Here is a 26,661-nt window from a genome sequence, read left to right as displayed (position 1 = left end):
GACCATTGTGACTGCAATGAGAAAAATGTATTGAGACAAAGAGTGGAAGAAATGAATGCAAAAGACCTTTTAGGACATTATAAAAGTTTTTTTGAACAATATGGTAATAATTTGATCCAAATTGGTAGCAATCATGATAGAATTAAATTGATTAGAGTACCCTGAGTATACTTGGGGTTAGGAGAACATGGCTTAATGAAGACTTTGAAAAACTTACAGGTTGTAGGACTGTTGGTTACCCTTAAGGTCTTATTATAGGTCTAGAGTCTAGAGTAGAGAACTGTGGGGTAAGGGCAGAGTGTGTGCATTTATTAATATGGAAATATTGGAAGGCTTGCAACTCACCAGGCATTGGGAAATAATAGTGAACAAACAAGACCCAGTCACTATTCTTAGGATATTTACATTTGACCACCAGCAAAACAGTTAATCGATTTCCCTCTCTTTACCATTTACTGTCAAATTGATCTTCTGACTTCCACCAAAGGTCTCTCTGAAACTCAGTCTCTCCTAAACCCAGTGTTGTTTAACAGTTTATTTTAATATAGGTCTCCATTTTTGTTCCTACTTTAATCTCACTCCTTTATTTTTCATTTTATATATCTTACTTACTAAACAAGGGTCTTATTTAGTCACTTAGATATTTTTTAGTGGATACATTTTTTGAAGTACACTTAACATACAGTTATATTAGTTTCTGGTGTACAGTATAATGATTCAAAAATTCAGGGGACAGCATGCTGGGTGGCTGAGGAAGTTAAGCATGCAAGTTCAACTCAAGTCCTTATCTCATAGTTTATGGGTTTGAGCCCCGAATCAGGCCCTCTGCTATAAGCAGAGAGCTTGCTTTGGATCCTCTGTCCTCTTCTGTCTCTGCCCCTCCCCTGCTTGGGCTCTTTCTCTCTGTCTTTCTCAAAAATAAACTTTAAAAACATCTGTATACATCCCAGGGCTCATCAAGATAAGTGTGCTCTTATCCCCCCGCCCTTTTCCAGCATTTTGTGGATTTTAATTGCATCTAGGAAATCAAGACTCCTAATTTTAGTTTAAGTTTTGCTTATAGAAGCCCCAAAGTCCCTGGAAATGACAATGATTTAAACTGTTGGTTTGGAAGCAAGCTGTGGTTATTTGTATATATTTATAGCTGTGTGCGGCTCTGCCTTCTATTACTCCAGGTGTGATTTAATTTCCATCCAAAAATGATTCTCCAGCCCTTACTCTTTCTCCCTAGGGTTTCTTATCCATATATGGTATCCTTTGTGATTGACTCTAGGATTTGTTTTCCAGGATATCCAAGCTACTTATGGCACTTTGCCCAAGAGAGAGGCCACTAGGGTTCCAGAAGGACCAGAACAAACAGCATAAATCTGCCTCTAGCTTAGACACTCCATCTTATTCTGGTCATCAGCAGATCTTCCTCATACCTTTTTTTAAAAATTTTCTTATGTCTTTATTTTTTGAGAGAGAGAGACAAAGGGTGAACAAGGGAGGGTCAGAAAGAGAGGGAGACACAGAATTCGAAGCAGGCTCCAGGCGCTGAGCTGTCAACACAGAGCCTGACGTGGGGCTCAAACCCACAGACTGTGAGATCATGGCCTGAGCTGAAGTTAGATGTTTAACTGACTGAGCGACCCATGCGCCCCCTTCCTCATATCTTCAGTAAATGAATACTTTGCTGCTCCCAGTCCCACTGTGATCAGACCTACAACCATCTACAGGTATTATTCTAAGAAAAAGGAGGAAAAGGAGGGAAAAGAGTAGAAAAATCCTGGGATGCAAGGTCATCTAGTTAAGAAAAGAACGTTTTTTAATCCACATATCACCAACCCTTGTAAGGCCATGGTTGGAATCTATAATCTTTAGAATTCCCATTGACATTCTTTAGAAAATAAGTTTGTTTCTAATTTTATGTCTAAATTGGTGGTGACTTTAGTTATAATTAATGTTGATATAGTGATTCCTCGCAATGGTTCCTGATTGCTCAGACAAAATGTTACCATGTTGTTAAAACTCTAGTGTCCTAATGTCCCATCACATGGAGAATTTTTATCTACATTTTTCTCATGGATCATCATTCAGTTTCTACCTGAAAACTCCCACTGATAGTGAGCTTCTGGTGTCACAGGACTGTCTTTTCTATTGAATTTGTCATAGAATCATATTCCCTGTTGGACTAATATGTACCTTTAAAAATTTTTTAGCATCCTTTATTTGGCCAGGTATCTATTTCTAGTGACAGTATTTTTTTTCCTCCATAGTATTTGAGGATAACTTTAATTAGGACCATCAAATATTCCTTTTTATGGTGTCAGTTCAACACTATTCTTTATCCTAGTTACAGTTCTTTCCAAGAAACAACCAAAAAGAACATTATTTTTCCATATCTCACTTAAATTTTGTACTTCTAGAAAATGAAGAAAATTTGCATTTATAGAATATCAAAACATTCAAATAATTGTGCCAGAAATATTGCATGTTTTATATAATCTTGGAATTTAATGATGGATTTAATCCTCACTGCAAGCTTTGAAAGGTAAATCTCATCCCAATTTTGAGAAAACAAAATGAGGTTTTATCTTGAACAGCTTGATCAAGTCACTTAAGTGGCAAGTCAGAGATTGTATCCCAGACATGTGTTTTCTCCAAAACTTTGTTATTTTAACTATACCAAGTTACCTTCCAGGAGGTTTTCCTATCCTGTAGCTATGGTATGCTTTTTTCCAAATGCATTTGGTACCTGAAATGCTTAGATCTCAATTTAGGGCATATAAATGTTATAGTAGTATGTTAGCAGATACACCACTCTATTTGGGGCTCTTAAACATTTGATTAAATATAGGATTATCTCCCTCTACACCTTAAGTAACTGAAATGTTTGATCATTAGTTTATGCAATATATTTATAGTTATCACCATAAGCTACTAGAATACCCAGCATTTTACGTGCAAATGAGGCAGTGATTTAAAAATTGACCTTGTTTCTTTCTCCCTAGGAATCAGACTTTGAGAAGTTCAGATTAGGGATGTCCTCTTGCAACAACTCCATTCCTCAACCCTTGATATTTGTCCTGGCTGGAATCCCTGGCTTGGAATCTTCCCATGGCTGGTTCTCTGTGCCTTTTTTCTTGGTGTTTGTCATTACAATGATTGGGAATGTGGCCATCTTATGCATCATCCGGGTGGAAAAGAGTCTTCATGAGCCCATGTTTCTCCTCCTGGCTATGCTATCTGTTGTTGACCTATCCCTGGTCAGTGTCACTGTGCCTCGCATGTTAGGTATCTTCTGGATGAATGCCAAAGACATCAGCTTTAATGCCTGCCTCACACAGATGTTTTTCATCCCTTCCTTTTATGTCATGGAGTCTGGGATCCTCCTAGCCATGGCTTTTGACAGATTTGTGGCTATCTGGTACCCTCTGCAATATAAAACCATCCTTGCTAACAACATACTTGTGAAAATGGCACTGGCTGTCTTGGCAAGGGCCATGGCAGTGCTGACTCCAGCACCCATCCTGACAAAAAGACTGAAAAGCTTCCAAACACACATCATCTCTTACTCCTACTGTGCCTACATGGCTGTAGTGCAGATAGCCTGTGGAGACATCTCCGACCACATTGTCTATGGCCTCATGGTTATTGTAACATCTGTGGGATTTGATCTGCTTTTTATCATTCTGTCATATGGGTTGATCCTTCATGCTGTCTTTCGAATCCCCTCTTGGGAGGCACGGGGCAAAGCTCTCAGTACATGTGGCTCCCATCTTTGTGTCATAGCTCTCTTTTATTCTCCTGTTGTCTTCTCTGTCCTGGCCCAGATTTTAGGCTATCATATGGCTCCCCATCTCCAGATTATCATTGACAATCTCTATTTCCTAGTGCCTCCCATGGCCAACCCCTTGATTTATGGGGCTCGGACTAAGCAAATGCGGCAGCGGGTACTGCAGATCCTCCGCTGTCATAGAAACTTAGGATGATATCTGAAGTGGACAGGAGACCTATGATACAGAGCTGGAAATCTTGTTAGGTTGAAGATAGAGATAATGGTGGCCTGATTTGAGGCTACACGGGAAAAGGAATATCCAAGGCAAGAGAGGGACTCAGTGAGTGTGGGAACATAACTGAGGCATGTTCTCTCTGTCAGAATATAGTTTTTATGAAACTCATGACCAGAACCTTCCCCAAATGTTTAAGTAAGTGATAACATAGGAGATATTTTGTTGTTAATTCTATTATTTAATCCTATCAGAGAACATAAATGGTAAGCTCATTTTTTAAATGATGTAAAAAGTGAATTTAGTCATACATTTTCAAGACCTATGGGAAAAAATAATTATCTAGAATTGTTTGTTGATTCCATGATTTTTCTTCCACAGCTATGTTTCAGATATTTTACCAACACAAAACTATATATTATGAAAAATAATCTTAATGGGAATAAACATGTATAAAATATCTACGATCATGTCTATGGGTAATGAGCTCGTTTTTGGTCCAAAGGGTTTTAGTAGAGAAGAGTCATCTTTAGAGAGTAACTGTTAGTGTCTAAATATGGAACCAATAAACAGTGGACTTAGTAGGTAAGTATTTTAGGAAGGGGCATAAAAAATACCTTTAACAAAGTTATTTTTCTCACTAGCTTTTTCTCCCTTCCATCTACCTGATGGACACCCAAATCTGTATCTTAAACCATTAATTATGTCTGCAATCCAGGAAAAAAAAACCCATTATAATAGCCTTCTGAACCACTTCTCATATACACCTTCAACTTAAATCTTCCAAAACTAAACTCTTAGTCTACTTACCAGCTTGATTGTCCCTCTACATTTCCCATTTTTGTTCTTTTAACTTGAGTTAAATTAAATAAAAAAGCCTGAAATTACTTAGTTGTTTTTACTTCTTTTCCTTTATCCAACCAGTGACCAAAACTTTCCTGCACATTTCTGCTCTCTTCTCTTCTTCTCTACCTCATACTTTTATCAATGTACTGCAGATTCTCCTAACTTTCTTATACCCAATCTCTCTCATATCCAAAGTTGTTATTAGCACTGCAACACTGTTGTCTTTCCCAAACGAATATCTCATTTTGTCCACTTGAATCTTCAGCAGCCTATTCCTCAAGACAAAGTCTTAACTCCCCAGCATGCAAGTTATTGCAAGACTTGACTCCAATATGCCTTGCCAGGTGCTTTATTTTCACTAAATCATAGTATAGGCATCAGTCCAGCTACAGTTGACTCTTTGTTTGCAAAGAAATGACACATTCCTTGCTACTTTAGCTCCTTCGTAATGGCATTTCCCCTTGGTCTTTCTTACTCAAAATTCTTCCCACCTCACACTTATATTTACTTTCCTTAATGCCTGCTTTCAAATGATATCAACTAGTTATTTTCTGTATTGCCAGACACTAGGTTTCCTTGATCTGTCCTATACTTCAGATGCTATTCTGCATGCCTGCCGTTACCCTTACACTGACATTTCTTTAAGGCCCATGCCCACAAACTGAATTTTGCACTGCACATAAGCAGATTGTAATCCTCCTTGTCTTAGTTTCTCAAAATTGGTATTGAATGTCAACTCATAAACCAAGGGGTGACCTTACATGTAAATCCTACCTCCAATGTTCACAATTTGGATATCCCTTTGTCTAACTAGAACACATATCACACAGATGACATTTATGTCACACAAATATATACAAATATACATGCTTTTTTAAATGTACATGCTTCCAATCTTATGTGTCTATAAACATCTCTCTCAGTCTCTCTCTGAAATGTGCTATCATATTCATATTTATACATGTTCATACACCACACCTAAGAAATACAAGTATTCACATTAACATGTATGTGCATGTATATCTTATGTCCACATTAATTACATCCATAAATATGCAGAACCACTATTGAACTCCTCGTAGTTTGCCTGAATAAGTTTTCAGAGACCTAGGTTTGCTCAGTTAAATTAATGACTCCTCTCAGAATGCCACTATCACATACTTTTTATCATCTTCTGGGACTTATTTTATCCAATACTTCCCATGTAAGCCTTCCTTCACCTCCCCCCTCTTGCTTTTCTCTACTCTATCCTGGGTTCGTTTTCAGTGGTCTCCAATGTCACTTAATCCTTCCTCAATTGTAACACATATTACTTAATATGACAATTGACACTTCACATCTTTTTCTACACTAAAATGAATGTTTTTTTCTGTACTTGTTTTCATAGTATCTAGAATTTCTGTGTTATAGAATGAGTTAATAAATATATACTGAATAAATTAAGTCTTATTCCAAATAGCTTCTTTGAGGAAGCAACAATATCATAAAAGAATGCACATACTTGTATATTCAGCCCATACCCTGAAAATAAAATAAAGGAAGGAAAGATAAAAGGATGTAGAGAAAGGGGACAAGGGGTGGGGAGTGACGGAGAGAAGAAGGAAAGAAACATTTTGTTTGGCCAGAATTCTTCTACACTGAAGATCTTTTTATAGTGCAATCTCTTGAACACCATTTCTGAATATTGTTTAGGGCATGTTCTTTCACCTTCAGTGTACCATTGGTGTTCCCTCAAATGCAATTTCCCTTCTCAATTATTACAATTATATTTTGCTAGACTATAAACAACTCCCAAATTTAGAGCTTTTGATTCATTGGGCTCAATATTCTCATTTCAGTTTTCTCTCATGGTTGCATGACAAAAAGGGTTACACGGGGCTGGAATCTTATGAAGATTCAATGAGAATGGACATCCAATATGGCTTCTTCACTGACAAGCTTGGTGCTATAGTGCTTGCCCCCTAGGCTCTCTCTCCATAAAATTAACCTGGGTTTCTAATCTGGTGTTTCAGGGCTTCAGGTAAAGAGCAGAAGCTGCTAGGCCAGATGTAGTTGATACGCAAGACTCACACAGCATCATTTTTGCAGTGTTCTATTGCTCAAATCAGTAAAAAGATTTGACCAAATCAAGGGTTTGATGGTTAGATTGCAGAAGAACATGGAGTTCAGAAAATACTGTTATAGTCATCTTTGACAGATCCAGTCTGGCATAGTTTCTTTTCTGTCTACAACAGTTCACATCTCTCTCATATGCAACATATACTTAACACCTCCTCTAAAATTCCAGGTTTCATTCTATTATATCTACCCAGAATTTCATCATCTAAATCATATCGAGATGTAGGTGAGGCTTCCAAGGTTTGGTTCCTTAGATATAGTTCTTTGAGTATGTTTCCTCTTTTTCTGAATATATATTAATTGAAGAGATAAGTCTTCTGCCTCTTACACTGCTAACATATAATGTTAACACAGCAATAGGAAAACTGTTAAAACATTCCCATTCCAAAAGAGGAAGAAGGATGGAGCATGGGAGGGCTGGTCCCTAGCATGCTATAAAACCTAAAGCACACATTCTCAGCTTCTTAATTAAGTTCTTATCCTGTTCCATGAGGATAATTCTGTTTCTTTGTGGTTCTCAGCTTTACTTTCTGAGACTTAGGTCCCATACTTTGCATCATCATTCATTTTCTGAAAGAAGTGGGCCACGTTTTCATTTTATCTTCCTTGCCTATAGTTTGGGGATTCCAGTCATTCTTTTCATTCTGAGCTTCCTGTCCTTTTCAATCTAACCAGGCAGTTCTTCTGACCAGCAAAGGATCTTGAAAATGCATACTTCTATCCAGAAGCTAGCTCATACATTAAGAGTATATAATGTCTAGAGAAAAAGTGAGTGAGAAACAATTTTGCGTTCAAACTCAGAAATATCTGAGACTTTTGTGGTTGTTATGAGTAGTGTTTGAAAGTTAAACACTTACTTCTTTAACTCATTTTTCTCTATACATATTTTATTAAAGTGGTGTTTTCAACATTATCTGGACATTTCATACATCTAATCTACCAGTGTATTAGGCATCTTTTTTATTTTTTACCTTCAAAAAAGTTGTTCCATTATCCAGAGATCCCTTTATTCTCTGACACAATAACAATCTTCTCATTCTATTTAATGCTTTCATTAACAGTCTTTGGTACCCTTCAAGATTCCGCATATCCACTCAAAGCCAGTGCTTCATGTTCTAGGGATTTCTGTTATTGCAGAATCTAGGTGTTAACATCATTTTTTTCATATAAATATATGTATGTGTGTGTTTATACATATACACACATATATATTAAACATATAAATGGAAAATATATATAAACACATATAAAACACACACATTATATATATAAATGTGTGCGTGTGTGTGTGTATATATATATATATATATATGTTTTAGTGTCTATTTATTTTTGAGGTGGAAGAGGCAGAGAAAGGGGAACAGAGAATATAAATTGGGCTTCACACCGACAGCAGCAACCCTGATGTGGGGCTTGAACTCATTAACTGCGAGATCATGATCTGAACCTGAGTCAGATGCTCAACTGACTGAGGCACCCAGGAACCCCTTTATATTTTAACTGGTGTTGTGTTAACTGTAGTAAAGGCTCTTTACTTCATGAAGCCCTGAAGCACCCCAAAACTTAGTGGTTTTAAACGATATTTTATGGTGTTGTTTTTTTTTTTCCTCAAGGTTCTGTTAATTGTCTGGACTCAGCTGTATAGTTCTCACTTGGAGTCTCTCAAGCAGTTGCAGATAATGTTTGGAACAGGAACCTAAGACTGGATATTCAAGCCTTCTTCAGTCATATGTTAGGCATCTCAGTCTACCTCCACACTGACTCCTGTTCCATCACATTAGAGTTAGGTGGACTCTTACATGGTGGCATGAAAGTAGAAAAGGTTGTGGTATTAGCTAAGGTCTCTACCAAGACCTGGCACAGACTAACTTCTCCTGTATCCATAGAAGTGGAAGGGCCTCAAACATATTAAAAGGTGTAGGTGAGGGGCGCCTGGGTGGCTCAATCAGTTAAGTCTCCGACTTCGGCTCAGGTCAGATCTCAGGTTCGTGGGTTTGAGCCCCGCGTCAGGCTCTGTACTGACAGCTAGCTCAGAGCCTGGAGCCTGCTTCTGGTTGTGTCTCCTTCTCTCTCTGCCCCTCCCCCTCTCATGCTCTGTCTCTCTCTGTATCAAAAATGAATAAAACATTTAAAATTTTTTAAAAATAAAAATAAAAAAATAAAAGGTATAGGGGTGAGTCCATTCTTGACTGGGTAGTGCCAAGATCACATAACAGAAAAGTGTGTGATGTGGAAGAGACAGTTATTAACCATTCTTGGAAAATAAAATTTGCCACACCCACCTTTATTTTCACTTCCATCATAAATGATTTTTAAGTTTCTACCTCTTCTCAGTGGTTCTATATTATGTTCCTAAACATTGCTATCATTGCTCACTAATGATGATTTTCCAGTGCTTCCCACATTAGGTCCCATACCTAACCAGTCTACTCTCAATTTTGTGAATTTGTTTTATTTTCTAGAGATTCCAAGGCAGCCAAAGTGTTTTGGATATAGATATTTATCTATATTCATGATAGCCAGGACATACCAGCACACATGTCTTCCTTTCCAAGACAACATGCCCAATGTTATACAATAGCAATCTTCTCATGACTCAAAAAGTTAGCTTCCCTTCTGGTCTCTGCTCCACTGTGAAAAGACTCTCAATCAACTCTAGTTTCTATTCCAGAAAAAAAAAAGTTGGATTGAGTACAGTTATGGAATGTAAAGGCATATGGAAGAAAGAAATACTCAGATATTCTCACTGATTAAATACACCAGCAACCATTTGTTCAGTAGTTCATATTCCTACCTACTGAAAATAATGATCATTCCTTACAGCTCTGACTCAACCAGTGGTACTTACAGCTGCTGTGATTTTCTTCTAATTCCATCTGCCACATGAAGAATGTCCACCCACATAGAGGATTGCTCAATTGCTATTTGAAAGCTCTCTGATAGAGAACTTCCCCCACCCACACACACAATTGCACTATGTGGCATAATTTATATAATTTGCACTAGCGGGGGGTCTTCCCCGAGAGTTCTTAGCAATAGTGAGCTAAAATTTACATTCTTTTTATCACCCACTCCTGAAATATATAAAATCTAGTGGCCACAAAAGAAATATTTTGTCTTGCATATTCTTCTTGCAATTGAATTGACAGTTACCAGAGCCTTCAAATTCTTCTTTCATAATGGTAAAAATTCAAAGTTCCTTAACAACATTAGTCCCTTTCAATTCAAGTGTGTTTAGTTTGTTTAGTTTGTGATGACTTACACGTTTTTTCACCCATAGGGAAGAAAGAATATTTTCCTTTAAAAAAAAAATATATATATATATAAGAGAGACAGGGAGACTGTGAGCTGGGGAGAGGGGCAAAGGGAAAGAGAGAATATTTCTCTGCTCAGTGTGGAGCCTGATGAGGGGCTTGCTCCCATGACCCTGGGATCATGACCTGAGCTAAAAACAAGTGTCAGATGCTCAACTAACTGAGCTACGCAGGTGCTTTGATACTTTTTAGTACCAATTAGGCAAAAGATAAAATTATGGCATTTAATCTTATCACAGTTGCAATATTTGTATTATAATTTTTTCATCAGTTAAAGACACTAAAGCATAAACTTAAAACTTGTCCAAGGTCACTTCTAATAAGCTCTGAATGTTTCTCAGATATGCAGTACTTCAAAGCCTTTGATCTCTGAGTTACACCAACTTACCTTCCTACATGCCATTGTCATTTAGCTGTGCTTTCCCTTGTACCAAATACAACTAGCATTTCAAGCTCTTTGATCTGACTAATGTCATCAACCAAGAACAATATTGCATTAATCTTTAAACATTTGGGGCACATAAAATTTGACTCAAGAAGTTTGAAATCAACAAGAAAGAAGAAATATTTTTTTCCAAAATATGTAACCATTTTTGTTATTTTTAAAATGAAAACAGGGACTGCTGGTGAAAATGTAAACTGGTATAGCCACTATGGAAAACAGTATGGAGGTTCTTCAAAAAACTAAAAATAGAACTATCATACAATTTAGTAATCATACTTCAGCGTATATATCCAAGGGAAATGAAAATAGAATACCAAAGAGATATCTCTACTCCCATGCTTATTACAGCAAATATTAACAATAGCCATGATATGGAGACAATCTAGTGTCAATCAGTGGATGAGTAGACAAACACATACACACAATGGAAGATCATTCAATTATGAGAAGGACATCCTATTGTTTGCCATAACATGGATGGGCCTTGAGGGCATTACTTAAGTGAAATAAATCAGGCAAAGACAAATACTGCATGATATCACTTATATGTGGAATCTAACAAGACCAAACTCATAGAAGCAGAGAGTAGAATGGTGGTTACCAGGACCTGGGGGATGGTGGAAAGAGGAGATGTTGGTCAAAGAGTACAAACTTCCAGTTATAAGATGAATAAGGTCTGGGGGTCTAATGCATATTATAGTGATTATAGCTAACAATACTGTATTACATACCTGAAAGTTGTTGATAGAGTACATCTTAAATGTTCTCACAACAGAAAATACATAGTAATTAAGTGACATGATGCTGGTGTTAGCTAACCTAAGGTGGTATCATTTTGCTATATATTTGTATTGAATCAACACATTGTACATCTTAAACCTCAACAGTGTTATTATGTCAATTATATCTCCACAAAGCTGGAAAATAAATAAATACAACATAGAATTTACTTCTGCTGTGGTTATAAAGTAGATGCTCGAGTCAGATTATACATAGGAATTTTCTGTCTATCTGACCTCACTTGGGCATTGGTACATGAACATCTGTTAACACATAATACCCTATGATTGTAAAGGCATGGGCATTTATTGGAATTTTTATAGAATTTAACTTCAGGTTTTCCCTAAAGTTAATTTCAATTAGAAGTAATAAACTATCCATGTATCAAATATTTCCTTAGAATGTTTCAAATTTGTATTACTTTTTAAAAATAGGTATTCCTATTTCCATTTAGAGCAAGAAGCTGTATATCAAGAGGACCAGAAAAGGAATATAAATTTTACTATAGCAAGATTGTCTTCAAAATATTAAAATTTTATAGAGGAGGCAACAAAAGAATACACCACCAGTGTTTCTGTACTTTTTCTATTTTTCCTTATCTCAGATAGCTATTGTAACAGTGACTTCATTGCATTTTATATAACAATTTTAATGCCTGTCTTCACTATTATTGTTAACAATTTTAATAATGATAACTATCTTTTAAACACCTTATCATTATGTGAAATGCTTAAGACACATTTTAAATTGTTACATGCTTACGTTTGTCCTTTAAAGGAATTATTATCCCAATTATAAAGATGAGGAAAACCAGGTTTAGACAATTAAAATATTTTTAAGTTTTTATTTTATAACACACAGCTATTTGATAGTAGAGTCAAAAGTCAGACTTACATCTGTCTGATCAAAATATCTATGTTTTTAATCTTTTTACAATATTGTTTTCCTTGAAAGAATTTCTTGAGGACAAGGACTGCATGAACATTATTTAAATCTTTCATAGCCTTTCATACTACGTACACAATATAGATACTGAGTTTAAACAAAAGGAATTAATTAATAAATGGATAAATAGAAGAATAATTCTCGTGCTTGGTTTGGATTTTGATCAGATCGCAGCAGGAGGATTGAAAGTTTGCTTCACTAGTATATTCCACACTTTTGTTTGAAGACAGCTAGTTTGTCTTATTTGGAAATCTCTCTCTTTTGGTCTGCCTTTTGTATATCTTTCTTTTAAGAGGCTCTAGTCCCACAAATATATAAAAGAATCTTCTTATTACAGAAAATATTTTAGGATAAGAATTTAATTCAATACATCTCAGTATTTCTTGTTTGAAGACAGGCAAGATAATACAAAAAATAAAAAATCACCCAGTGAGCCTTACCTTGTCTGCCTTGGAAACTAAGGATGCTCCCTCCTTCTAGAGTAGTCCATGGAGTCTCCAGCATTGTTCCATACCTTGTCTACCTCTGGGAAATTATGAAGAAACTTAAACCTCGTCCTCTGTGGTTTATTTGTTTTTTGCATGTTTTCCCAATAAAACATTTTCTTCGCTCCACTTTAAAAGACTTCCCATTTACCCTCAACCTGCTTCATATATTGCCTGTAGTTAGTGTCTTCATTTCCACGGATTCCCATGACTCTCTCTGAGATCTTTTTCTGACCTGGGGGGCATGCCCTGTCCATAAATGGTACATGTGAGAAGTGTTGGGAAGGTGATATTTTAGGAGTTATCATCTAATAAGAGATGGAGATTTCTTTTTTTCTTTAATTTTATGGGTTTTTTGTTTGTTTTTGGTGTGTGGGTTTTTTGTTTTTTTTTTTTTTTTTTTTTTTTTTTTTTTTTTAGAGACAGAGAGAAACAGTGTGAGCAGAGAAGGGTCATAGAGAGAGGGAGATACAGAATCTGAAGCAGGCTCCAGGCTCTGAGCTAGCTGTCAGCACAGAGCCTGACACGGGGCTCGAACCCATGAACTGTGAGATCATGACCTGAGTAGAAGCTGGACGCTTAACTGACTGAGCCACCCAGGCGCTCCAAGAGATGGAGATGTCTAGATAAATATGCTGTTTCTGGCCCCTAACTGGGACAGTTTCAAGATGCGATCCTTAACTTTTCCAAGTACCCTCAACAACAGGAAAGAGCTCTGGTAATTCATCGCAGTAACCTGCTCAGTCATGCACATATTAATGGCTTACTTCCCTTCACTGTCTTGCTTGCTCAGTCCCTTGCAAATTTTTTTTCTTGAACCAAGTCCCAAATATACTACATACACTAAAATTATTGCTTTGGTTTGCTTTTAGTGAAACCTTTAATAGACACTCTTATGCCATACTCACCTGTTTATGTACTGAGATCATCATAGGGTAAACTTTAATCTTCTTTTCCTACTGTAAGAAATAGTTTAAGTCATTAGGTTAACTATCAAGAGGAGGGAGACAAAACCACTGTGGTAAATAGAGAAACCAACTGAGCTAAGATTATTGGTGGCCTTATGTTGATAATAATGGTAGTGTATATGCTCTCAGGCCACAGAGACACTGGACAAAAGGTCTGACATGAAAAGGGAACTAAGAGAGATATGGCTAAACTTCAAAGTCTTTGTGGATTTTCTTCACTAGCTTTTAAGCCCTTTTGAGAAGCTTTATATCTCTCATCTGAGAATTTGCTCAAATTGATGGATTACATCTCAAAAATCTTCAAAGTATCTCCTAATAACATTTTGGGGTAAAAAGTTCATAATGAGTTGCCACACTATACAGAGAATGAACTTCTTCCAATGCCATCACAAGCTAGTCAATGGCAACTCTGAAAAGTTGAATTGTGTATCTATCCAATAAAAAGGTTCTATTTCTACAACTAAACAAAATCATGTGTCAGATTTTTATATATTAATACATAATTCCTTACTTCAAAATTCTTTGTATATTTTGATCACTGAGGAAGGCACAGATGAGCCAGCATTTTCCTGGATCAAATCCTCAAGGATGATAGATTCACAGACACTTGCATACACTTCTCCAGCTCTCTATGAGCTATGATGATAGTGTTTTAAAAACATGAAATCTTGGTTAATAACATTTCATCACTTTAAGTGAAATGCATTATTCAAAGCTCACATTTGCCTTGACTTCCTATATTAGGTCTTCTCTGATTCCTTCTAAAATCTAGTTAAGTTTCTTTTCACATGTGAAAGTAGATCTTTGCTTATTCTCTTTCTGTGGCCTAAATAACATTAAGTAATATTTAATGTTTTTATATTATATTTTAGCAGTATTTTATATTGTAACTATACTCTCAGCTTTTGAAATCATGGAATATGTCTTTGTTACCGTTACACATCAGAGGTTAAACTGCCTCTTGGTATTGCAGAAAGACACAAAAAATATGCAAATGATGCAGGAAGGAAAAAATGAGGAAGAAAGAAGGAAGGCAAAAAGAAAAGATAAAGGAAGAAAGGAATAGAGAGATGGGGAGATGATAAGAATTTATGAGATGCTTATATACTTGTTACTCAAAATTTATCTCACATTCTGATTTCTCTTGTTTGGGGAGTATAAATTATTTTGGGAGATCCTTATAAAAGTCTCATCAACATAGACATAGTACAAGGAGTTTCCAACTTAAATGTGTAGATATATATTTTTCCAGTGTCATACTATTCTTGAATCACTTCCGGGTGTCAGACTTCAGAATATAAATCTGAGCAACCTGCATGCGTATCTCCTTGGTCTTCACACCATAAATGATGGGGTTAAGGGCAGGGGGCACAAGCAGATAGATGGTAGATAAGAGGATATGAACATAGGGTGATACATGTCCAAAACGGTGGCTGAAGAAGGAAAAAAAGGCAAGGATATAAAACTCTAAAAAGACAACAATATGGGCAGTACAAGTATTGAATGCTTTGAGTCGTGCCTCCTTCTGGGGAAGATGGAAAACAGCCTGGAATATCAGAATGTAGGAGATCATGACAAAGATCATGTCAAAACCTAGAATTGCAAAGGCCACAAAGAGCCCATATGATTTATTAATATGGACATCTTCTGCAGCCAGCTTGACCACAGCCATGTGCTCACAGTAGGAATGGACAATGACCACAGATTGGAAAAGTTGCAGGCGTTTAAGCAGAATGGGTAAAATTCCAACAAGCACCATTGCCCGGATTGCCACCATCAGTATGATTTGAACTAGAAAGAGAGGTGTGAGGATGGACGTGTGCCTCAAAGGATCACAGATGGCAACATAGCGATCAAAGGCCATAGCCAATAGGATACCAGATTCCATGCCTTGCAAGGCATGGATGAAGAAGAGCTGAGTGAGACAAGCATCAAAAGCCATGGAACATGAGCCAAACCAGAAGATGGCCAACATCTTGGGAGCAATGGCTACACAGAGCCCGAGGTCAGTAGCTGCCAGCACTGCCAGAAAGATGTACATGGGTTGGTGAAGACTGCGTTCTGTAGGGATGATGATTAACAAGAAGATGTTCCCCAGCAGAGCCACCAGGCACACTCCAAGGAAGGGAAATCCAATCCAAAACTGCACATGCTCTAGTCCAGGGATCCCAATCAGAGTCACTGTCTTTGGGTTTAGATATGACATGTTGGTAGATCCCATCAGGCTGATAAATCCTTTTCTCTTCACTGATTCTGATACCTATTCGTAGAAAAATTGTGAATGAAAAAGAAGGGAATTCTGATCATTTCTTTATTAACATGGATGGAAATGTGGCCACAGTTTTGAATTTTTGGGAATCAACAAGTCAGTATTAGAATAGGATTCTTGAATATCTTTTCCCAAAGCCAGTGTGGGTGTCTGCATAAGGAAATTGTAGAAATGGAATTTATGATTCTAAGACCATTGATCTTGCTAGGTTCTGAAGAGTTCTCAGATGGTACTACGAGGACAATATGAGCTCTTTTGTCTATATACATCTCCAAACTCCAGACACCTTTCAGATTAAGTGAAATCCCTCTGTGGCACTGAAGTTTTAGAATAGACTCTCAATCCCATAGCTCTGTCCATTTTATTCAAAGCTCAGAATCTTCAGAAAGTTGCAGCCTTTCCTAGTCTTCTCATTTTTTTGTGGTTTAGGGAATAAAATACCTTCCCACAAATCTTAGAAATGGACTCTCAGAGTGAGGAATGAGATTTGTTCTTTCTGCAAATACTGGTTCAGCTGACTATGTGCAGACCCATTATCCAGGCTCTTGGAAAGGACATGGAGAAGTTGTTCTTTTTATCAGTAGAGGCAGAATGTCTTTGACCACTGAGCTGGTTCTGCTTGGTTAGCTTTCAATGTGGATATGTAAGCATAATGAGGTAAATGATGATGTAAGTGCTCACAGATCCTAGAGAAGACAGAAAGTTGTAAAGATTGATAGGAAGTCAAATGAATAAAGAAGCACCATAAATTAGGATAAGATGGTAATGTACAGACATAGATCTATTGGAAATCCAGTGTAGCTTAAATATTTTGATGATATTACTGTGTTTCAGATGCAAAAAGGCAGGGTTGGCTCTGAGCCACTCTGCTGTCCATAATGGAGCTTGAGGTATCTAAGGTGTTTTCATTCATTTTTCTGGTGTTAATTTTGGCAAAGAAGTAATTTCTCCTTTTGATTTTACTCTCCCACTTCACATCCACCTCAAACTTCTGGAATTTTTATAATTTGCTCTCTTTCCTTATAGATTTATTCAGTAAACCTTAAAATAGCATTATGTACTTTTTTTTCACTTTTTCATTAACCATTCTACAAGCTTAAAATCATCCAAAAGTTTCATTGTTTTTCCTTATGATTTTGTCATAGCCAAATCATTGACTAGGGAATACCACTCTGAATGAGATTTTATATATTTTTCTTTGAAGGAAACCTAGAAAGATTATTGCTATAACAGGAAAAAAACAGACCAGTTTACATTCAGTAGGAATACAGATGTAGTTATAACTAAGAAGTCCCTAGTGCAATAAAATCTAAAATGCTTTACTAGTTGATTGAGAGTAGGAGACCATTATATGACCTTCTGTAGCTACATATGGCCACAAAGAACTATATATTAAAATAATTAGAAATTTTGTAAAAGGAAAGTCCCCATGATGGATGCCTGGATGGCTCAGTTGGTTAAGCGTCCTTCTTCAGCTAAGGTTATGATTTCATGGTTCATGAGTTTGAGCCCCACACTGGGCTCTGTGCTGACAGCTCAGTCTGGAGCCTGGTTCATATTATGTGCTCCCCTCTCTATCTGCCCCTCTCCTGCTCATGCTCTCTCTCTCTCTTAAAAATTACTAAACATTAAATTTTTTAAAGGAAATTCCCTATGATGTTCAAATAAACTAGGTTAGGTAAGGAAGTGGTGGATTCTCTAGAAGTGATTGCTGACAAACATGAATATATCTTATTAAGGTGACATCAGTAGACAAAGACAGAACCTAAAGGAATGGTAAAAGGCAATATATCCTAAATTTACTTATAATTGCCTGACAATGTAAGGATAAAATGCTAAGTAGTGTAGCATATATTATATATAAACATACAAATACATATTATATATAAATATATAAATGCAAATATATGTTTGCATTATTTGTATATTTATAACACATAAAATAATTGTAATAATAAATTGTACAAGTAATACAAATATATGTTATATAAAATAAATTTATATTAGACAAATAAATACATATTTGTAGAAACATTTGTATATATAATTTATATTATATAAATATGTAAGAAAAATATAGAATATGTAAATTTAAATAAAAACAATAATAAAAATTAAATTTGTGTATGATAAATATACATACTGTATATGTTTTATATATGATATTATATATATAAGTAATCTTTTGTATATTATGATGTTTTGATATCTTACAAAACCTTTCTGGCTGGAGGAGACCTACCCCTCTCTGGCTGGGTTAGTTAATTCTTAGAGACAACAAAGGGCCCAGCTAGAATCATACCTTTGATATGCAAACTAACCAGTCCATACCTTCTTCATCTGGTCCTTTCCTGCCAAGAAGCAATATTCCTCTGCCTTAATCATCCTGGGGCCAAGACAGGAAACTAGACACTACACCTGTAACCCAAAATCCACCAAACTATTCAAACTAATCATTCTAAACTGTTCATACTTCCCTTCCTTCCTTTCCTGTGGAAATACCAACAAAGGTCCCAGCTTAAGTACTTAAATGCTCTGCCTTCCCACCATCCCCACCTCCTGCTCCTTTCCTCTGCCTCCTGAACACCGTGGTGGTTTTCTGTTTGGCCTTGGAGGGCCTTTGTGTCTCCTGTCTCTAGGACCTAGTGGAATGATAACCTCTCTTTACCTGAGCCTCTCCACTATTTTTTTCTTGAGGCTGCATCAGACTGATAATCTGACAAAAAGATAAAAAAAATAGTATGAAAATAATGGGATAAGAATTTAGAAATATATCAACTATTGCTGGCTTTACGATATGTTACATGGAATCTTGCCCAGTTCCTTAATTTTACTCAACTGCCAATGGGAGTAATAGTAGCACTTAACTCATTGAATTATTGGGAGAATTGTGTTAGTTTGTGTCTGAAGAACTCAGCACGAAGTGTGCTTGTCAGACCTGTATAGAACTTCTTAGAAGACAGACACATCATTGCCTTCTTGAGAAGGACAAAAAAAGGTAAAACAAAAATACAGAAAGGAGGGCACTTGGGTTATTCAGTAGGTTGGGGATCTAACTCTTGATTTTAGCTCAGGTCAGGTCATGATCTCACAGTTTGTGAGACTAAGCTCTACGTTGGGCTCCCACTGACACCTCCTCCACTTGTGCACATGCTCTGTCTCTCAAAATAAATAAACATTAGGGGCCCCTGGATAGCTCAGTTGGTTAAGCGTCTGGCTTCGGCTCAGGTCATGATCTCACAGTTTGTGGGATCGAGCCCTGCTTCGGGCTCTGTGCTGACAGCTAGCTCAGAACCTGGAGCCTGCTTCAGATTCTGTATCTCCCTCTCTCTCTGTAACCCTCCCCTGCTTGCACTGTCTCTCTCTGTCTCTCAAAAATAAATAAAAAACATGAAAAAAACGTTAAAAAATACAGAAATGAGAAACTTCCTGAAAAAAAAGTTGATGAAAACTTCATGAGATGCTGAATTTTCTGGAGTGGAATAAACTCCCTCAATTTGATCTATGGGATTGGACATTCATAAGCAGATGAAATGGTCATTGTTACAAAAAAATGACTTCCCAATTATGAGGGAGTCAATATACTTCACAGATTTAACTTAATTTGACCACTTCACCTAAGAAATAATCATGTCCTCCTTTAAAGTCTTACTAGTTAGGGCCACCTGGATGGCTAGTCAGTTAAGCATTGGACTCTTGATTTCAGCTCAGGTCATGATCTCAGGGTCATGAGTTTGAGTCCTGCATTGGGCTCTGTACTGACAGTGTTGGAGCCTGCTTGGGATTCTATCTATATCCCTCTCTCTGCCCCCCACCCCATAAATAAATTTAAGAAAACATATAAATAAAGTCTTAATAGGTAGAGGGAAACCCATGAATAGGAAAACGTTTCTAGTAGTTTCTAAGACCATAAAGGCACACATCTTGTGCCATCTTTCTGTATTAATCGTATCAGAAAAATGTTCATTTCTAGTCCTTGAGTAAAAGAAAAGGAGAGAAGAATAAGAAGATGACTTATATAGAGGCAGGGTAAAATATAAGAAATAAGACACAAAAATACTAGATTTGGATGCCCCATATAAAGAGAAAACTGTATTTCAGGGGATGGATTGTGAACCATACTTACGGTGGCAAAAAAAAAAAAAAAAAAAAAAAAACCCAGATAGCGAAACTATTAATGGCAATAAATAGTTTGTAAAACAAGCTTTCCTGCTCAAACTGTACACACACACACACACACACACACACACACACACACACACACACCATTCAAAACCATAGATTATCTTTGTATTTTTGATAAAGGAAGCAATGCTAGAACTACTTGTAGTAAACATTAGAGAAGGAGTTTGGAAACCTTTTTGTCCCCCCTCCACTAATTAACTGGGATGACAGTTCATAGTTTTCTTCACATCGGTTTAAGAAGATGGTACTAGATTACCTTTATATCATTTCAATCTCTAAATGACATGAATCTAGTCCATCTCTCATATTGTTATTGACAAATATACTTGGGTCAGAAAAAAATTGAACATGTCAAAGGAAAGTATGTTACTGAAAGATGCAGGATAAAGGTCATCTAATTTACTATCCTTTCCATATCCTCTTAAAATTTGCTACAATTAGAAACACTGAACCATATTCTGATCTCAACTCATGGAGAAGAAACTTACCTCAGGAAAGAGAGAGCTGGCTAGAATGTAAGATCAATGGATGAAACAGCTTTTTAAAAATTTTATTTATTTTTACTTTTTTGCTAGGCTTTGGATTTGGAAAGGAACTAATAGTCCAGTGTCTTTTAACATCTGTCTTTATCTGTTGCTTTTCTCTGCCTTTGAATTTGAGGTGATCCCAGGGCAATTTTCAGACCTGCCCTAGAGAGCTCATCACTGTCTGAAACTCAGCTCCATTTTGGAGGAGAAAGGTATCCCTTACCTGAGGGATAGCCAGAAAGCACTGTTACTTCATAGAAGTTATTTTCAAACAATTAAAATCAAGAAATCTCAAATTATGGATCATGTTCAGATCATGGTGAATCTGAGATCATTATAAAGGTTCAGGGGGGGAAAACATCTAAGAAATGGAAAATTTGTAGACAGAAAAGAGGCAAGATAACAATTCAGCTCATGCTCTGGCCTGTGACCAGACTTGTGGCTTAAGGGAACAGAAAAGATGCTTATCCTTATAAATACAACACATAGCATGCAAAATTATGTTGGAGACTTAAAATTGAAAGTAAAGGACCTCTACAGAACTATCTCACTCTTTTCGCTGAAGTAAAGGTTTCATTTCCCAGTTACTCTTGTTTTCATCACAACAACATTATCTTGTTTCCTTTGTCTCTATTAAATATTTGGACTCATTTAGTTAAAGCCACTCATGCTTATAATTAGCAATCTGAGCAAATGCTTCCTTGCCTCCCTGGAAGTTATTACCATGTTCATAATCCCCTTACATGACTAACACCTACCTTTGAAATTATTTACTCTATTTATTTTATGCCAACATTGTCAAATGCTTCAATTTTTAATTCTCTCCCTATCCTTCCCTTGTGGATTAATTTTTAAAATGTATATTAGGTTTCCCTGGTGATGAGGGTTAAAACTGTAAAAACAAATCTTCTCAATCTCTCTCTTTCTGAATGTGTGTGTGGGCATATACACACGTGTATAAGGGTATACACAAGGACTAGAGAGCAGGTGAATTGCAATAGTGTAATCCAGTGGAGGGTAAGTACGGGCCTCATGAATACTGCGGGAGCAGTGATACAGTCAAGGAAAACAGAAAATGCAAAGACATTGAAGTTGAACATAGAATGCATGTTTGGTAGCTAACTGTAAGGAGGTCTGCGGAACTGGAAAGGAATAAGCAAAGAGGATTCACTTACAAAAGACAATTTTGAGGGTGCCAGAGTGACTCGGCCAGTTAAGAGTTCAACTCTTGATTTTGGCTCAGATCATGACCTCACGGTTCCTGATCCAGCCCCACATCAGGCTCTGCAATGACACCATGGAGCCTACTTGGGATTTCTCTTCTCCATCTCTCTCTGCCCTTCCTCCACTGCCCACTCAAGCTCTTTCTTTGTCTCTCAAAATAAATAAACATTAAAAACCTAAAATAAAATATAATTTTGAGAGATGAGTGGTATAATTGTAAGACCTAGGCTCTCCTTCTTAAAAAAAAAATGAAAGAAAAAAAGCGAGAAATCAAGTTTGGTTTTGTAGTAGAGAAGTGTTAATGATCTGAACTATATTTAAGTAAGATGCCTGCTTATTTCCTTGGTAATTAATCTAAATAGAAAATGGTTGAGTCAGGGAACCATTTAAAATTTGTATCAACATAGACTAAATACTGTAGTAAAATAAATTCCCTAAGCCTCAAGAACTTGTAACAACAAAGGTCACTTTTGTGTCAGTTTTGCTGTTTGATCCAGGGCTTGGGCTGAAGGCTGAGCCCCTTTGTTAACCACTGCTATTGTGTCATTGGAGAAAGAGACACTGTGAAAGTAAATGATGAATTTTAAAGTTTATTTTTGAGAGAAAGAGCGTACTTGTGTTAGCAGGGTAGAGGCTGTGAAAGAGGGAGACGCAGAATCCGAAACAGGCTCCAGGCTCAGAGCTGTCAGTACAGAGGTTGACATGAGGCTCAAACCCACCAACAGTGAGATCATGAGCTGATCTGAAGTTGGACACTTAATTGACTGAGCCACCCAGGCACCACAGTAAATGATGAATTTTAAATCATTAGTTCATAAGTGACATAAGTCTCGTCGTTTATATTTCATTGGCAAAAGGAAGTCACATGGTGGATACTGATGTGTTTAATATGGAAAAATAATGATATGGGTGACATTATTAAAAAAGTTTGGTAAATATCAGGAACTAAGAATATAATTTACTGCATTGTGACTACAATGTCCAGAAAAAAATTAATGGTTTGTGCCATGTAGTTATTTAGTAAATGAGGTGACCAGAAATACTTGTTCTGAATATATATTTTTTACTTTGTATTATTTTTTAATGGGTATTTATTTTGGAGATAGAGACAGAGCATGAGAGAGGGAGGGGCAGAGAGAGAGAAGAAGATACAGAATCTGAAGCAGGCTCCAGGCTCTGAGCTAGCTGTCAGCACAGAGCAGGCTCCAAGCTGTCAGCAGATTGCCCAATCTGAGACTAGAACTCACAAACTACAAGATCATGACCTGAGGTGAAGTGCAACGCTTAACCAACTGAGCCACCCAAGTACTCCTGGATATTTATTTCTTAAATGAAGATCACATGTAGAACTTTTAAAGATTCTTTCTCTGTATATATTGATATGAACTTTTGTTTCTGGTTACATCTTTTTTTTTTTGATGTTCTATATTTTTTTATTTTTTTAAATTTTTTTAACATATGCAATTATTTTCCATCATTTACACTACAGTAGTTACAATTACACTCCAAACAGAAAAGCAAAGTAAAAAATAAAAACCCCAACTTCTATTTCATGTAATTAGACTTATAACGTGTTGGGTTCCTATTAACATACCCAGAACATAGGTGGCTCAATCAGTTAAACGTCAGACTTTGGCTCAGGTCATGATCTCCCCGTTCGTGAGTACTAGTCCCGCATTGGTCCACGTTCGTGCTCTGTCTCTGTCTCTTAAAAATAAAAGCATTTAAAAATTAAAAAATTAACAAATAATTTTCCAGGGGCACCTGGGTAGCTCAGTTGGTTGAGCATCTGACTTCAGCTCAAGTCATGATCTCTGGGTTCGAAGTCTCACATCAAGCTCACTGCTATCAGCCTATCAGTTCAGAGCCTACTTTGGATCTTCTGCCTCCCTCTTATTGTCCCTGCCTTGCTTGCAATCACCCTAAAATAAATAAATATTTTTAAAAATAAATATAAAATAAATATCCAGTCATGAGCAAAATAGGAGTATCATTCCCATCAGCCCACCCATTTAACTTTCACAGTGGACAACCAACTAGAAAACACAGCTGACCTTATAGACCCTTCCAGTCCAGCTCTTAAAAATACCTTCACCTTTGATTTCAAGAGAGCTGAGTATTAACAGTTGGTCTGTGCTTTCTTACTCTGTTTTTTTTTTATTTAGTAGATGTTGAAGAGAATATTTGATTGCCAGCTATATAGGTGAGTACTGCTGTGAGCACTGTACTCACTGAGGATAAATGGCTGACTTGTCCTGCTTGCATATTGTGTTCCCAGTACATGTGCCAACAACTTTATTATTTGCCATGAAGTTTGTGGCAGTTAACAATCCACTGCCTCTCAGCTCCAAATTCACTTTTTGCCTTTTCTGTGAAAATATACCTTGGCCTTCTTTTGAAGCTGGTACAATACTACACTTTCTCAGTGGAAGGCACTGGTAAGGAGCTGAGGAGGAGAGGGTTTTGCTTCCTGGTTCCTACATGGTCACTCCAGAGATTCAGTGCAGTTTGTTTGCCATTTCTAGTCTACAGTAGGCTCTTACAGCTCTTGCAACTCTTCCAGGGCCCAAATTCTGCAGTAAATGAAGCAGGCAGCACCCAGCAGCCAGCAGTTTCCTCATAAAACCTGGCATTTTACAAGGTGAATTTGTGGCAAGTTCCACTGGAGCAGCATCATAGCCACTTTTCTGTCTCTCAGTGATCCAAGGCTGTTCCTTCTCTAATGAGGTCTGGTGTATAGACCAGAGCTTTGTAGTTTTTTCCTCAATGCTTAAGTCAATGATTCACCTTAAGTTCAATTTGCTAGGTGAAATGAGGTAGATGTCAAAGTTTATTTTCTGATACAATTATTTACTTTGCTTCAGCTCTGCATTTCAGGAAGACTGTCTAATCCATATTACATAACTTAGACATCTTCAAAAAACAAATGACCTTACATGTATGAGTATATTGCATATTTCAAAGGATAACATAAGTCACAATAAATATTAATTTTATTTGTAATTGAATAAATGAAAACACAGAATATCAAAATGTGTGGTATGCAAAAAAGCAATGGTTAAAATAAATCCCTACTTGAAAATGCATAAATTCCAAAAAAGAAAGTTTGAAAACCAATAATCAAAACTTCCTTACGAAGAAGTAAACAGAACTGCAAAATAAACCCAAACAAAGTGAAAGGAAGGACATGATAAAGATTAGATTAGAAGCCAAATGCATTACAGGTAGAAAGAACCATTGTTAATCTGGATACTTTCTATGTCAACCTAGCTGTGGTTTTGGAACTAAAAGCCTTTAAGATAGAGCCTAATGATGTGAATCCCCAGCAGTGAACACACAGAGTCCAAACCCTCTCCATTTCTAAGAAATCAAAATATTCTCTACCTGACCACAAACATTTGCTAGATCACTGATGGGATCCATGACTCAGAAGAAAAATCCGTGCCACACGCTTACAAATTACCTTATTTTTTACACCATAGACAATAGGGTTGAGTGCAGGTGGCACAAGGAGGTAGATGGTAGACAGCAGAATGTGGGTAGGGGGAGCAACATGTCCAAAACGGTGACTGAAGAAGGAGAAGAAGGCAAGAATATAAAACTCCAGGAAAACAAAAATATGGGCTGTGCATGTGTTAAATGCTTTGAGCCGTGCCTCCTTTTGGTGTAAGCGAAAAACCGCCTGGAAAATAAGGATATAGGAAATGAGGATAAAAATCATGTCAAATCCCAGTATGGTAAAACCCACAAAAAGACCACATGCTTTATTGACCTGGATGTCTTCTGCTGCCAGCTTGACCACAGCCATGTGCTCACAGTAGGAGTGGGTGATCAGAATGGAATGAAAAATATGCAATCTTTTGATTAGAATGGGTAACAGACCAACCAGCACTGTAGCCCGGATTGCCACTATTACTATCATCCGACTCAGGATGGAAGGTGTGAGGATGGATGTATGTCTTAGTGGATCACAGATGGCAATGTAGCGGTCAAAGGCCATGGCTAACAGGATGCCAGACTCCATGCACTGCAAGGCATGAATGAAGAACAGCTGAATCAGGCAGGTGTCAAAGGCCATGGAGCAAGATCTGAACCAGAAGATGGCCAACATCTTGGGAACAATGGCTGCACAGAGTCCTAGGTCAGTGGCTGCCAGCACCGCCAGGAAGATATACATGGGCTGATGCAAGCTGCGTTCTGTAGGAATGATGATCAGTAAAATAATATTTCCCAGAAGAGCCACTAGGCACACAACAAAGAAGGGAAACCCAATCCAAAACTGCACATGTTCTAGTCCGGGAATTCCAATCAAGATTACAGTTGAGGGGTTCAAATATGATGTATTGATGGATGCCATAGATGTTGGTATTTGTCTTCTTGCTGCTGATTCTGACACCTGCAGAAGGAAACTTAGATGAGAAATGAAAAGGCTTCATCTCTCACTATATTCAACCATTATTGTTCAACCAGATTGAGCATTGAACAAGTTAAGTTCAGATCTGTGGGTGGCAGTGTGGCCAGAATGTTCTGATGAAGTTCTATAATAATACATGTCAAAGTGGT

The 26,661-nt window shown here is 37.0% G+C and overlaps 3 protein-coding genes across 3 annotated transcripts; 1 reads left to right on the top strand and 2 right to left on the bottom strand.

Moving 5' to 3' along the window:
- Positions 1-3,023: 3,023 nt before the first annotated feature.
- LOC115272558 (olfactory receptor 52Z1-like) lies at positions 3,024-3,974 on the top strand. The gene has a single exon (XM_029915598.1). The coding sequence runs from the start codon at positions 3,024-3,026 to the stop codon at positions 3,972-3,974; it is 951 nt and encodes a 316-aa protein (XP_029771458.1).
- An 11,189-nt stretch (positions 3,975-15,163) lies between these two features.
- Positions 15,164-16,114, bottom strand: LOC115272557 (olfactory receptor 52A1-like). The gene has a single exon (XM_029915597.1). It carries the CDS (start codon positions 16,112-16,114, stop codon positions 15,164-15,166), a length of 951 nt encoding a protein of 316 aa, XP_029771457.1.
- Positions 16,115-25,504: 9,390 nt separating this feature from the next.
- Positions 25,505-26,455, bottom strand: LOC115272212 (olfactory receptor 52A1-like). The gene has a single exon (XM_029915285.1). It carries the CDS (start codon positions 26,453-26,455, stop codon positions 25,505-25,507), a length of 951 nt encoding a protein of 316 aa, XP_029771145.1.
- Positions 26,456-26,661: the final 206 nt, after the last annotated feature.

Source organism: Suricata suricatta, chromosome 11 (assembly GCF_006229205.1).
Source record: "Suricata suricatta isolate VVHF042 chromosome 11, meerkat_22Aug2017_6uvM2_HiC, whole genome shotgun sequence".
In the NCBI taxonomy this organism is placed as follows: domain Eukaryota; kingdom Metazoa; phylum Chordata; class Mammalia; order Carnivora; family Herpestidae; genus Suricata; species Suricata suricatta.
The sequence above is the reverse complement of the archived record's forward strand: the minus strand, read 5'-3'. Positions and strand labels throughout refer to the sequence as shown.

What these genes read in the sequence shown, in the direction of transcription:
- LOC115272212 (XM_029915285.1), bottom strand. Translation starts at nt 26,455, where the DNA reads ATGGCATCCATCAATACATCATATTTGAACCCCTCAACTGTAATCTTG.
- LOC115272557 (XM_029915597.1), bottom strand. Translation starts at nt 16,114, where the DNA reads ATGGGATCTACCAACATGTCATATCTAAACCCAAAGACAGTGACTCTG.
- LOC115272558 (XM_029915598.1), top strand. Translation starts at nt 3,024, where the DNA reads ATGTCCTCTTGCAACAACTCCATTCCTCAACCCTTGATATTTGTCCTG.